The sequence below is a fragment of the Oncorhynchus gorbuscha genome, linkage group LG07, assembly GCF_021184085.1.
Source record: "Oncorhynchus gorbuscha isolate QuinsamMale2020 ecotype Even-year linkage group LG07, OgorEven_v1.0, whole genome shotgun sequence".
NCBI lineage: Eukaryota > Metazoa > Chordata > Actinopteri > Salmoniformes > Salmonidae > Oncorhynchus > Oncorhynchus gorbuscha.
In genome coordinates this window covers 52,458,793-52,471,633 of record NC_060179.1, presented here as the reverse complement: position 1 = coordinate 52,471,633, position 12,841 = coordinate 52,458,793, and the positions used below count along the sequence as shown (strand labels likewise).

The window sequence follows — 12,841 nt, the reverse complement described above, 5'->3', positions numbered from 1 at the left end:
TGCAGTTACATTGTATGTCCTCATGGAAGGGGTTCACCAATTAGTCACAAGCGACAGAAGTGTGAAACATTGTGTAAAAAGCTATTTCAAAATAGCCTCCTCACCTCAGTGTAGAATGGAGAAAGTGGTTATTTACTCGTGTAAGTGAAGAATTTAGAAATGAGACAGAATATCCACAGTCCACGATTATGATCAAATTGGAAGGGTAAACATTTTACGTGATAGCCAGACATGTTCTGTACCCATATAGCCTATGGGCCACCCCTCCTTCAGTGACCATAGCCTAATCTGATAATAATTTAATAAGATCCATAATTACCTCCACGAAGCCTACAGATTGGGTGTCACAAAATAACAGTAAGCCTTCGGGTCATGTCCATAGTTTAATAGGCCTTACGATTTCATATTCTATGGGAACTTGACTTTGAACGGTTTTCTCAAACTTTCCTCATCATTAAACATAACTCTTGAAACATCCAGACGTATCAGGGTGACTGATCTCTATCGATTATGTGGTCTACTTCTGGCTATGCCTAGGATGATGGAAAGGGCTCGCTATCGCCATCTCTAGGCATGGTAGTCACAAGCACCGACAAGATTAAGCTATTAATGAAGTGGGCTCATAGAGATTGATAGAGGCTTCTAGAGGTCAAAGGGCAGTATTAACATAGGGAGAGCCATTGAGGATTTCCACCATTTTAATGAAGTAAACTGGGTGGGCCTTCCAACTAAGAGGCCAGGGTTCCGGCCTAAAAACACAGTTTCGACTGCTCCGACAGTTTCGACTGCTCCAACTGCTCCTACAGTTTCGACTGCTCCTACAGTTGACTGCTCCTACAGTTTTGCGTCGGTACTGCAGTTTAACTGACGCCCGGCCCAGAAAGGCAATTTCTATAGACGGCCACATAGAGAAGTCCAATTTGAACATTTCTAATAAGACACTTTACTCATCACCTCTGTGCACAAAACATCCATTCAATTATTATAATAACTGTCGCTGAGGCCAATTTTTCCCCCCCAACACTCACAGCCGAAGATAGTAACATTTTATATTCCTCCAATGTCTGCCATGTTTTTGGAAGATATGATGATGTTGTCGCTGCTCGCGCTGCTCACCGAATGCTAATGCACATGTCATTTTGGTCCGTATAAACCGAATGCAACCCAGATAGAGAAGGTCCATAAATTGGCGTATGAGAAGATTTAGTAGATTACCTTGAAAACAACAGTCGACATCTTCGGCGCAGTCTCCAGTTCGTATTATACCTCAATGCGTCCAACTTCATTGGGTGATCCCCCTCTGGTGACCCTGTTGAAATCATGTCCAACCGAGTCATCAGAAGGGAACAGTCAATCTTGAAGAAGAAAATTGACTACTTCAAAATAGAGATTGCATTAATGGCGTGGCCGATGTGGTCACAGACGCTATAATGGCACAGGTACAAAGATGGCTCCTCTATCTATCTCTATAAGTGGGCCCCGGATTATAGACAGAATCCAATTTACAACATTTTGACCCTATACAAATGATCAGGTAATATAGCCTGGCAAGTTTATATTTTATAAAAGGTGCCATATAACCAATGCTCATTCTAAACGGTGCATGTGCGCGGCCGTGCACTTCCTCCAGGACTGCGCCACAGAAGAAATGCCATGCCGCGCAGGGGCAAGATATTGAACTTCACTGAGTTCGCCCCATTAGTTTGCAATATCAACGTTTTTCAGGGATCGAATCAACATTATATCAGCCCCTTTTCAATGCAACAAACCAAAACAAATCTAACTTTGCAAGACTGACTCTGTGATTTTGTTGTAGGTAGAACCAGAGCTCAACAGAGTAGAATTCTATTGGCCGGGGCAGAGCACCAGTGGTCTTTCAATCGCCCAAGAGTGAATCCACTTTTCAGATCAGATCAGAGCTTTGCATGTGCACATTTGCTGATATTCTTTGCTATTTACCAATTTATTAGCCCGGTTATAGATAAGTATAGGTCAGCAATGGGGAGTTACTGCTTCCTACAAGAGCACAAAACATGTATGCTACATTTCAAGATGTATTTGAAAAGCCAGTCAGGTAAAAAGATTCTAGCTGTGTTCGAATACCCATACTAACATACTGTGTACTACATACAAATTAGTTTATACTACATACTATATACTATTAGTTCATTTTAGTATACTGTAAACTAAATGTATCGTTTCAGTTGAGCTTACTAGAAATTTGCCTGTCTACCGGAAGTTGATGCTGTTGCTATGCAACCGCTTGCTAGCTTGTTAGCATAACAAATTACTAGCTAAACATGTTATGATTTTGGGTGTGTGTTTGTCAATTCAATCTGGAGTTCCAGAGTACGCTCTGGACGTTTGTAAATCCAGAACGTTGTCAGATTGTCCATTCCTAAATTCAGAGTGCATACTGGATGCTCTGGCCGAGGAGTAGGGTTGATTCTGTAGTCTATCACAGTGCCATCTGTTTTGTCACCAAAGCACCACATTACTACCCACCACTGCGACCTGCCTGCTCTCGTTGGCTGGCCCTCGCTTCATATTCGTCGCCAAACCCAATGGCTCCAGGTCATCTATAAGTCTTTGCTAGGTAAAGCCCCGCCTTATCTCAGCTCACTGGTCACCATAGCAGCACTCACCCGTAGCACGGGCTCCAGCAGGTACTGGTCACCCCCAAAGCCAACTCCTCTTTGGCCACCTTTTCTTCCAGTTCTCTGCTGCCAATGACTGGAACAAATTGCAAAAATCACTGAAGCTGGAGACTTAGATGGGGTACCATTGGATGGGGTACCATCCAGTGGCGGCTGGTGACTTGAGAGGTTGGGACCGCACATGGTTCAACCAGGAGCAGCCATACCCATATGGTCATCAGCAGTACTGGACACCACAGCAGCTCAGACATGATGAACCGTTCAATGGAGCGAACTACCAGTACCGCAGCCATGACTTTAATCATGAAGCATGCAGGGAGTACAATAGACAGCTAAACTACAACAAACAGCTAGAATGCTACAGACAGGAAGCATGCTACAGACAGTGGAATCAGAGTTACCAGGACTATTACGGCAGCGAGAATCAGGTTTACCAAGACCAGGACTACTATGGTAACAGGAACTACGCTTACGATAGTTACCGTTACCAGGGTTACTGTTAAACATCTAAAGAGATCAGCAAATTCTGCAGGTGGTTTTATAAAGATTTACTATACAGGTTATATCTTACATTATCTTACAGCATTTGTATGCAAAGTTGGGAAATATTGTGCCTAAGTGTCAAACATCAAGCAACGTTTGTATGGAGTTTGTAAGTCGCTCTGGATAAGAGCGTCTGCTAAATGACTTAAATGTAAAATGTTAAATGTACTTAATTTTAAGCATCAGCTGTCAGAGCAGCTTACCAATCATTGCACCTGTACATAGTCCATCTGTAAATGGCTCACCCAACTACCTCATCCCCATGTTGTTATTATTATTTATTTTTTGCTCCTTTGCACCCCAGTATCTCTACTTGCACATTCATCTTCTGCACATCTATCACTCCAGTGTTTAATTGTTAAATTGTAATTATTTTTCTACTATGGCCTATTTATTGCCTTACGTCCCTAATCTTACTATATATGTATATAGACTTTTCTATTGTGTATTGACTGTACGTTTGTTTATCCCATATGTAACTCTGTGTTGTTTGTGTCGCACTGCTTTGCTTTATCTTGGCCAGGTCACAGTTGTAAATGAGAACTTGTTCTCAACTGGCCTACCTGGTTAAATAAAGGTGAAATAAAAATACAAAATCTGAGCGTTCAACGATAGTCAAGCACCCAAGCTAACTGGCTAACTTTGGCTAGCAACTTCCAGACACAAACGAGAGAAATCCTCACTCTGACCATTTTACTCGCCCTAGCAGATCTGGTTAGGCTGTTTTCATGTTATCCAGAGGGTTGGTGACTGTAACTGTGCTGCTGGCAATAATTTAATTACGCCTTTTTTTTGCCAACGTTTACACCGGCCATATTCAACGAGTGTTGAGCGTTTGTAAATTCATCAGTTATTCTGCGCGAATATGCTCTGAAATCTGAATAGATTAACAATGTCCATTGAAACACACAACGATTATACCATTTAGCTAAGAATGATGTGAATAATCAAGTCAATAAACGTTGGGTAGTTAGTTAGATAGCAGATAGCTAGTTACCTATCGTATGTTAACTAACACACCGGTACATACCCAAGTAGCATAAAATGTTCCTGGAACCTAAACCAATGTTGGATTTAGGTTGGGAAAGGTTGTATATTGGTGTGGCAAAACCAAACGCTGTACCAACGTTCTCTCAAAAATCCTAAATAAACGTTTAAAAAAGAATGTATTTGAAACATATTCCAACGGTGCCAATTGGTTGAGATTTGGTACTGTTTGACAAATATGAAAGGAAGCTCTTGGCCAACATTTCTAAACGTTGTCAGTAGTTTTCAAAATAAACGTTTCAAAATTAATGTATTTGAAACTTAGTCCAACGTCAACATAGCCAATAGGTAGGGATTTGGTACTGTTTGACACGTACGAAAGGGAACTCTTGGCCAACGTTTATAAACATTGTCACTAGGTTTCAAAATGAACTTTTGCTTGCACTCCCATTGCCATAAATACGCACAGTTCCATCAACTTCTCTGCGGAATGCTGATATGCGCGACCACTTGAGTGCAGACAAGACGCGCTTTTCTTACTGCCCCGTAAGTGAATTCACTGCAGTAACGTCGTCGGGTCACTTGGTCATTTGTATATGTGATAACATGTAACATTAGCTTTTCATTATGCAATCAGTGCTGGTGTTAAATTATTAAACAAATGAATGCCTGGAGTTAGCTAGCTAACGTTAAGTTTGTTAACGTTTTAGTACAAGGTAACGTTAGCTTACCTAACTCAGTTGACTCACTTAACGTAACGTTAACGTTAGCTAAGTAGACTAACGTTAGAGTAAACTAGGCTTATCAACACTAACTTTACCGTTATGCTAATTAACCAGCCAGCTGACCAGCCGTAACATTACGTTACCTCCTTGCCTTGTGTTCTTCGGATCATAATTCTTCTTTTGCCAAGTAAGTTACTGCTGCTTCGGATTTCTCAAGCCAAGCCCAGGGTGTGTTCGCTGACACAGATGTTTCAAAGTAACATAGACCAAGTCACCTTGCATTGAAATACAAATAAATGTTACTAGTCCAATGATGAGTTTTAACACTCAGTTACTTTGTTTCAGACCACAGCACCGGAAATAATAGAGAGACAGAAGCCCAACAAACAAAAGGAGCACAAGCATGGAGTCCAGGGAAATAGTAATGTAATTAGTTGCTTATCCAATTATAGTTCATCAAAAGTTAGTAATTAAGTTTTATATTGTATTTTGTATTTCCTTGTTGGTTAAATAAATACAAGGTTATGTATTATAGTCCCCTTTTCAGTCATGTATATAGTTATCAATCCAATCATAGTTAATCAAGAGTTAGTGATTAACACTTTTATATTGTATTTTGTATTTCCTTGTTGGTAAAAATAATATATATATATATATATATATATAGCTGAAATTTCCTCGCATATAACACCTATTACCATCGTTAACCAACGTTTGTTAAACATTGGTGAACGTTGGACGTTTGAAACCCAACCAAACCAACGTTGTAAAATCACCATTATAAACGTTTGCCAATGTTCATTAACATTTCAAAGGGAACTAATAGCCAACGCTGTAAATTACACGAATACCAACGTTTACCAAACGTTGATGACACCTATGACAAACGTTTACAAAATGTAATCTGTCCCCTACACTTTAACCGAACATGTATCTGAATGCATTCAGAATGTTTAGACAACCAATCCAACACCTTAAAAAAAACGTTTAGAAAATCTGTTTTTGCTACTTGGGTACTGCTATAATGCTATGCGGTTCGTAACGTTACTTATTTCTTTCTTACATTGCTCAACATTTCGTTAAAATGTATCATAATTAGTTAGAGCAACGAATTTTTATCCGCTCTCTTCGGACTTCAGTTGCATATTTTCAGACATTTTCTTCAAATCTGAAAACGTTGAAGCCACGCCCATTTATGAAGAATTGCATTATGGGCTCTAAAAGTACGGAAAAAGTGTCCACTGTATGTACACTTCGTATTTTGGCGAATTTAGTACGTGAATGTGTAAATAAGCCAATATGCAGAGGGGTCTATTTCTCTAATTCTCTGTATGGTAATAATAATTAATTGTATGATGCAAGAAACCACTTTACAAAATACAACACAATACCGTACAATTTACAGTCATCTACTTGGCCCATGGTGTTACAGACCAAGTTTTAAAAAGTATGAATAATTGTCAAGCCCATGCAATGTACTGTACACCACTTATAGGCTACTGAAGGCTATATCATATAAATCAAAAGTTATGTCCATGTGAAAATGTTATGGGATTTGTTCCATTAGTTTTGTTGGTAGGCCTACATTATGCTCAAAATAGCCGCAATAGCCCATTGACTACTGTCTAAAACTGTATGGGTACAGCCTCTGTGTTCACTGACGAGCAAAGGAAGTTGCACAAAATTCTCACAATGCTCAAATTTCCACTCACAAGATCTAAAATTGACTCAGTTCCCCCAAACATTTGAGGGAACATTGCGTGTAACCTCTAATGTATATAGCAACGACAATAGGTTCTGTTTCCTCTGTTATTATGAACTGCATTTTTGGCCAATAGGCCTAGATGAATGCTCCCCTTCTCCCAGTAAAATACTAATTTGTTTGAAGATTAGGCTAATTTGTGAAAATGAAACAAATCAGTTTGAAGAATATAGTGATGTTTTAATTATTATTTGCTAAAAGCAGTGGCTTATTAGCCTGCTCTATCATGAATAATCAAATCATCACAAAATAATTTTTTCAGACTCTTGATCCGTTTTAATCCAATAGGAAAGGAATACATTTTCTCAAATCAATAGTTTGTCTTGGCCTATTCAAATTCATATTTTGGGATTAAATCGAGTAGAGTTTGACAATTTACGGTTAAATCATTTGTTCATTTGAATGCGTTTGTTTTATTAGATCTACTTTACTTGACGCCCAAGTTAATGATTTCTAACAAGCGTGTGCCTCTCCTTTCAATTTGGCTCGTGCGTCCGGTTTGAGTCTTATGTCGTCGATGGCAAACACTGAAAAGAAAAAAATGCCCGTTATACCCTCCACCTTTAATCCCGTCAGTGAAAGTTGGTCTCGTTTCTTCTTGTCTTGCTCTGACAGGCATGCATGCACCCCAATTTACCCTCGTGACGGGGGGGCTCTAATCTACCCATCCGGCAGGGTTTGATCGCAGGCCCGTGTCCTCGGTTCAATGAGACGCTTCATTAATTTTAATATGCGGAGTGTGCCAACAACTGTCAGGACCTCCTAGGCCTATACCCAACCTCACCACGTGTTACTGAAGCTCTCCAACTTGCAGACCAGTCTTCAATATATGTGTAGCCTGTTATTGGTTTATATGCTGTTTTTTTGGAGAGGCTGTGGTATGAAAAGCGTTACGGCAGTGAAGAGGGTCACATCTCTCTAGTGGGCAAACGGTAAACGGATTAGTTTAAGCACTGCGTATGAGGCAAGTCAATTAGCCTGCTGTTAATGTCGCGTTTTAGACACATGTATGTATCATTATTTCACCCAAGGGTTTCCTCCTCTTCTGTGAGTGTGAGGCTAGACCCTTGATTTCAAATATCAGGCCTGCAAATCACTTTGTGAATATGTGTTTTGTCGTCAGGATCTCATAAAGGCCTATATTATTTGATTACAATTTATATTATTCCATGGTTGCAATGATCAAAAATGTATGTTTTAATTCAGTTATTTTTTTTTGCAGAAATAACAAGACATTCATAGCCTATGCTCTGCCATTAGCCTAAATCTTAATAAAATAATGAATAGACAACGAGCTCTAAAAGTGGCCCGATCACACGCCTCCCCAGAGCCAAGCCCCGTGCACCCAGTAATCACTCAGATGGACCTAATCCACTTTTGATGAACTTGGTTAATAGACTTCCTGCTGACATTATCAAAGGGATCCAACTCTATTCATTACGTGCACACGACCCTCGCCACGCCCATAGCATCCTCACAAGCTCTGGCGTTTGTCAATAAATGCTCCCCTTCACACCCAAAACTTTAAGGGACGGGTCTAGAAGTTCAGTTACACGTCTGCACCGTTGAATCTACACCCTACTCAGGACAATGCCACGCCGCAAAAGTCTCTTTGTGCCATTTATTTCCAGAGACGCAGACACTGGTGCGGATTTGAAAGTGCAAGCGCATCGTATAGACGGTCCACGTGGAGCTCTTATGCAGACCAGTTGGATAGAAGAGAGGGCAGAGCGCAGGGGAAAGTGTGACCCGTGCGCTATTGTGGAGCTCAGATTGCCAGGGCTCAGATACATTGAGCAGGACCGGAGCACCATCGATAGAGCGCAAAGGCGTCGGCGTATGGCTGCAAACTCCCGCGAGAGGAGGAGGATGCTCGGGCTCAATGTCGCATTCGACCGCCTCAGGAGCGTCATCCCCAACCTGGAGAGCGACAAGAAGCTGTCCAAGTCAGAGACTCTTCAGATGGCGCAGATATACATATCGACGCTCAGCGAGTTGTTGCAGGACAGGCCCTGCGGCACGGATTTCAGCACCACTGAACTTGAGAGCACCGAGCAAGTGCGCACTTCCCCAACTGGCATGCCAACAGTGAACGATACAGCAGAAGACTCAACTGTTGAGCTACCTGGGCCAGGTGCATACGATACCGCATGTAGAGACAGTGGGAACGTGATGCGTGCGCCCTGCGAAGACCAGAAGGCAGAGCTTAGAGGGTTTATGAACCTGTGGGAGAGAACTAGTGGAACAAAATAACTGGTTTTATTTGTTTGTGCTTCGTAATTGTTTATTTTCTTTTCATACAAAAACATGTTGATTCGTGTTTGATACCCTATGTAGATTATCTGGCTCAAGTAAAAACATTTTAACAATTTGGCATCTGACTTTTTCTCCCCCTCACAGTTTGGTCTACTTTTGCACGTCTGAAAGTTATAGGGGCAATTTATGCTGCATAAAAGAGCAATATATTATTCCAAAACATGGACACAAGTATCAGACACAGATGTACTGAAAGTAGCAATTTTTATTCAAGTTAAAATTATATACAAGTAACCAAAGACATTCTTGAAATTGGTACAAAGAGCATGTTCCTGCATTTGGCTTTTTACACCTTTTTAAATCTGTCTTTCAAATAACACAACTGAAAATGCTGTATAAAATAAATTGGATTGGATTCAGAAAAGTAGTCTACCATTTCTAAATTTCCAATAGGCAATATTTACAAAAGTATTTACATTGTTCCATCCATTTCCAGATTTGTGAATAAAGCTCTTGTAAACTTCAGAAGTGTTAATTAAGCTAAAGAAACAAGACAAAAAAAATGACTGGTGTGGCTCCCGACTACAGCGTACATCAGATTGAAATACAAGAGGCTTAACATCTTAGAAAGTATTGATGAGGGTGTGTGCATGGAGATGGCTGAAGATTTAATGTCTGCATGGCTGTGGGTGTGCGTGCGCGTCTTAGACGAGAAACAAAAACATGTCGGAAATATACAAAGGGGAACGAATGCAACTTTAGGAAATAAAATGGGTAAACTTCATCTCCCCAATTCTGTACATCTTAACCCCAAACAGCCCCACGACCGACTAACCTCCGCATTCAAGCTGGGATAAGAGGATTGTACAGGAGAAAACTATGAGAAACGGCATATAACCAATGAATTAGCTGACAACGTCATGCAGCCCATCGCAATCCCAATCAAGCCTGAGTTGAACAAAACTGAGAACACTGGCTATTAAACAGGTTGGTTATATAATGGGCATCACATTATGAAACTCAGAACGGAGAGTATGGATACAGCAACCGTTAAACCGAGAGGCTCAGTTCATGAACAACAGCGCTCTTATCAATTCAAGTGCTTAAATTAAAAAGCAAAAAATATATACTGTATCCTTTTAATCCAGTTGATTTTTTGGAGAAAAGCTTAAAAATAAATTGAAGCGAGGAAGAAGAATATAACTTAATGCCAGACTGGCATGTATTTATTCAGAAACAGAAAACCAACACTTGTGTGTTCTACAGCCTTTAACAGCTAGCTGAAGCACTGTGGTCATGCAGACCCAATAGTCTCTGCAGTACAAATTAAAGACAAACATCCATACTTTCCTGTTGGCCATAACCAATAATGATAGGGGGGGGGCTACAGACAAAATTATGTAGTTCTCTCACGTCAGTGAAAACTACAGATGAGGACCATTTCAGGTTTGTCCTTGAAGAACTACAATCTCCGAAAGTATCGACTTGGACAGAGGTGAGGTGCTCACCAAACTAGCAATTCTCTCATCCTTGCCACTCCATGTACTTCGAAACGGAAAGAAAATCTATTTGTTCATTTCTAAATCCTTTTTACACTCTCCACTCAACGGCAGAGGTTTTTAGAACACACACACACACACACACACACACACACACACACACACACACACACACACACACACAGGACAGTCGTGAAGGCAATAAAAGCGCTTCAGTGCAGTGGGGCCATTGGGCTCTGGGGGCTTTCAGCATTTCAAAACGGGCTGAGAGCTTTTGCTTTGCGTTCCTATTCCAGTTGTGTGGGTCATTGCTGAATGCTTTCTATGGTTTCAGGAGGGAGGGGGGGGGGATTCAGGCACACAGGCACTTTGATGACAAATTGGAAGTAAACAGAGGGAGGGAGGCAGGGAGAGAGACATCTTTTACAGCAGGCATAAAAAACAATGGTGGATGTGGCAGATGTAGCAAGAAGGCAACATATCGATTTGGGATACAAGGAGTTTATATAAAATGTACAACCTGAATAGCACAATTGGGGGTATCGAATGAAGAAAAAGGGTCACAAACCCCGCCCAAAAAAATCTGCATTTAATGAATATCATTCTGAGAATCATAAATTACAATTTTGTGAGGGAACAGAAAAAAATATTTAAAAAACAGTGTTTGAAACACAGAACGTCTAGCATATAAACGGAAGGTTGTCCTTATTTTATGTTATCGGCTCAGAGTTCTCCTGTTCTAAACAGACGTCACAATAGGAGCGGTGGAATGCTGAAACAGTGCTTCAGGCCTCGCGTGTTTGAAGGGAGGCCTGAAACAGTATGTATAGTGAACATGGTGTTGACGATGATGAAGATAGGTGGTTGTTATTAGCAGGCTGTGTGTTTGTCTGGACTTGGTCTCTGTGTGAGGCGAGCGAGCGGTCAGCCCCCAGTGTAGTCCCTCCCCACAGAATCAGGCCTCTAACAGTGCTCCAGATAGTCAATGACCCGAGAGATGGACTTCTGCCCTGCGGTGCCCACATCACACTGTAGAGAGAGCGATGAGAGGGAGGGAGGGATAGAACGATAGAGCAAAGGTCAGTTACCACACACTCTCCACACAAATCCCTATTCAGATATAAGGCTACAGGGGCCAGACTGGGATATTAGTCATTAGCCTGTACAAGCTCAATGACACAAAGAGGCCACAATAAAAGACCTTTAAGCAGACACTTGTAGGCAGACATTTTATCTTTTAAAATGTGAGAGAACTTACAGTAAGATTCATGAAATTTAGGAACTTCTTGAGCATTTCTGTCATTATTGAGAAATCTCCTTTGGGCAGGTTTTCCCTCACAGTAGTCACATTCATCTGAAAGAGAAGACACATGAATCAACACAGAATCCTTTGTTAGTTCTACTCACATTTCCAATCTCTGATGAAATAAACCACAACAGGCAGATGCATAATGTTGTGTCAGATAACAGTAATTCTAGTGATAAACAAATGTCCGTATCATCTCAGAGGGAAAACAAGCAGTCACTGTAACCATCAAATCCGAGGTTGACCGTGTGCAGTAGATTACATGCTGGGTGTCGACGAACGGCACTGATGCATGTAGAATTGTCGGGGAATTTAAAATAAAATAATTTCCAAATGATCTGTGGACAGAGGCGCTAGGACGGCCGATCCACTGCTGTTAAGTACACTCAGCCGTCCATTGCGCTGGTGTTTCCTCTTGAAAGCAGTAGTCAGGCAAGTTAAGGCTAAAACTTCTGAATTCATTTAAATGAAAAAAGATCCAGTCCTATAGTAAAGCTAACCAGTTTTTGGTTTAATTTTAAAGGAGTGGGGCACCCTACTCCCCATATGTTTTTGTGTTTTATTGGGGAGGACAGTGGTAGAGAGTTAACGTAGGAGAGAGCGCTACAAGAGCCGGAATCGAATCCATGCTGGAAGCTGTATGTGTTTCATAGGCAGATGCTTAGACCGCTAGACCAGGCAGGCCACAACCATTTTGTTTTACACAAAACAGAAGTCTGAGGTGTGACCTTCGAGTTAAAACACAGAGCCCCTGTCCAGATTAAAACTACAGCCTGGGATCGGTAGAGGTTTATCAGAGAGAGAGAGATAATGACCGTGGCACAATCAATCACAACCTAACGGCCCATTGGGAGAGACCGTGAGAGAGAGTCCATTACTAGAGATGCACTAAGCTCTCAAGGCATCATTGAATCGCTAATAACAATCTTCAAAAGAGAAAAAGGCCATTAAAGCAGGGATAAAAATCAACTCCGCTTTTATTTTCCTCTCGACAGTGGGCCGTGAAACTTTTAAGACCGCAATTCTGAAGGAAAACATTGATGGTCCCTGAAAGGCTTTTAAAATGACGGATGTTCACTGCCGATGTTCGAACGAGGCGTCGCTGT

The 12,841-nt window shown here is 41.1% G+C and overlaps 2 protein-coding genes across 6 annotated transcripts in view; one reads left to right on the top strand and one right to left on the bottom strand.

Moving 5' to 3' along the window:
* Window positions 1-4,657: 4,657 nt before the first annotated feature.
* Window positions 4,658-9,048, top strand: LOC124040007 (T-cell acute lymphocytic leukemia protein 1-like). Of its 3 annotated transcripts, XM_046356696.1 has the most exons (3): window positions 4,795-5,099; window positions 5,258-5,338; window positions 8,306-9,048. In XM_046356696.1, the coding sequence occupies exons 2-3, from the start codon at window positions 5,316-5,318 to the stop codon at window positions 8,925-8,927; spliced, it is 645 nt and encodes a 214-aa protein (XP_046212652.1). In that variant the 5' UTR covers window positions 4,795-5,099; window positions 5,258-5,315; the 3' UTR covers window positions 8,928-9,048. The 3 variants fall into 3 exon arrangements, with proteins under 3 accessions (XP_046212653.1, XP_046212651.1, XP_046212652.1); XM_046356697.1 differs by lacking the exons at window positions 4,795-5,099; window positions 5,258-5,338 and adding an exon at window positions 4,658-4,733; XM_046356695.1 differs by lacking the exons at window positions 4,795-5,099; window positions 5,258-5,338 and adding an exon at window positions 4,660-4,733 and having other exon boundaries at window positions 7,897-9,048.
* Window positions 9,049-9,177: 129 nt separating this feature from the next.
* The window catches only part of waplb (WAPL cohesin release factor b), a 52,696-nt gene continuing 49,032 nt past the window's right edge, over window positions 9,178-12,841 (bottom strand). For all 3 annotated transcript variants that reach the window (XM_046356692.1, XM_046356691.1, XM_046356693.1), the window contains exons 19-20: window positions 11,688-11,783; window positions 9,178-11,458 (exon numbers count right to left, since the gene is read on the bottom strand). In XM_046356692.1, coding sequence (XP_046212648.1) covers window positions 11,393-11,458; window positions 11,688-11,783 — 162 coding nt within the window. In that variant the 3' untranslated portion in view covers window positions 9,178-11,392. The remainder of the gene's footprint in view (window positions 11,459-11,687; window positions 11,784-12,841) is intronic.

What these genes read in the sequence shown, in the direction of transcription:
- LOC124040007 (XM_046356695.1), top strand. Translation starts at nt 8,265, where the DNA reads ATGCCACGCCGCAAAAGTCTCTTTGTGCCATTTATTTCCAGAGACGCA.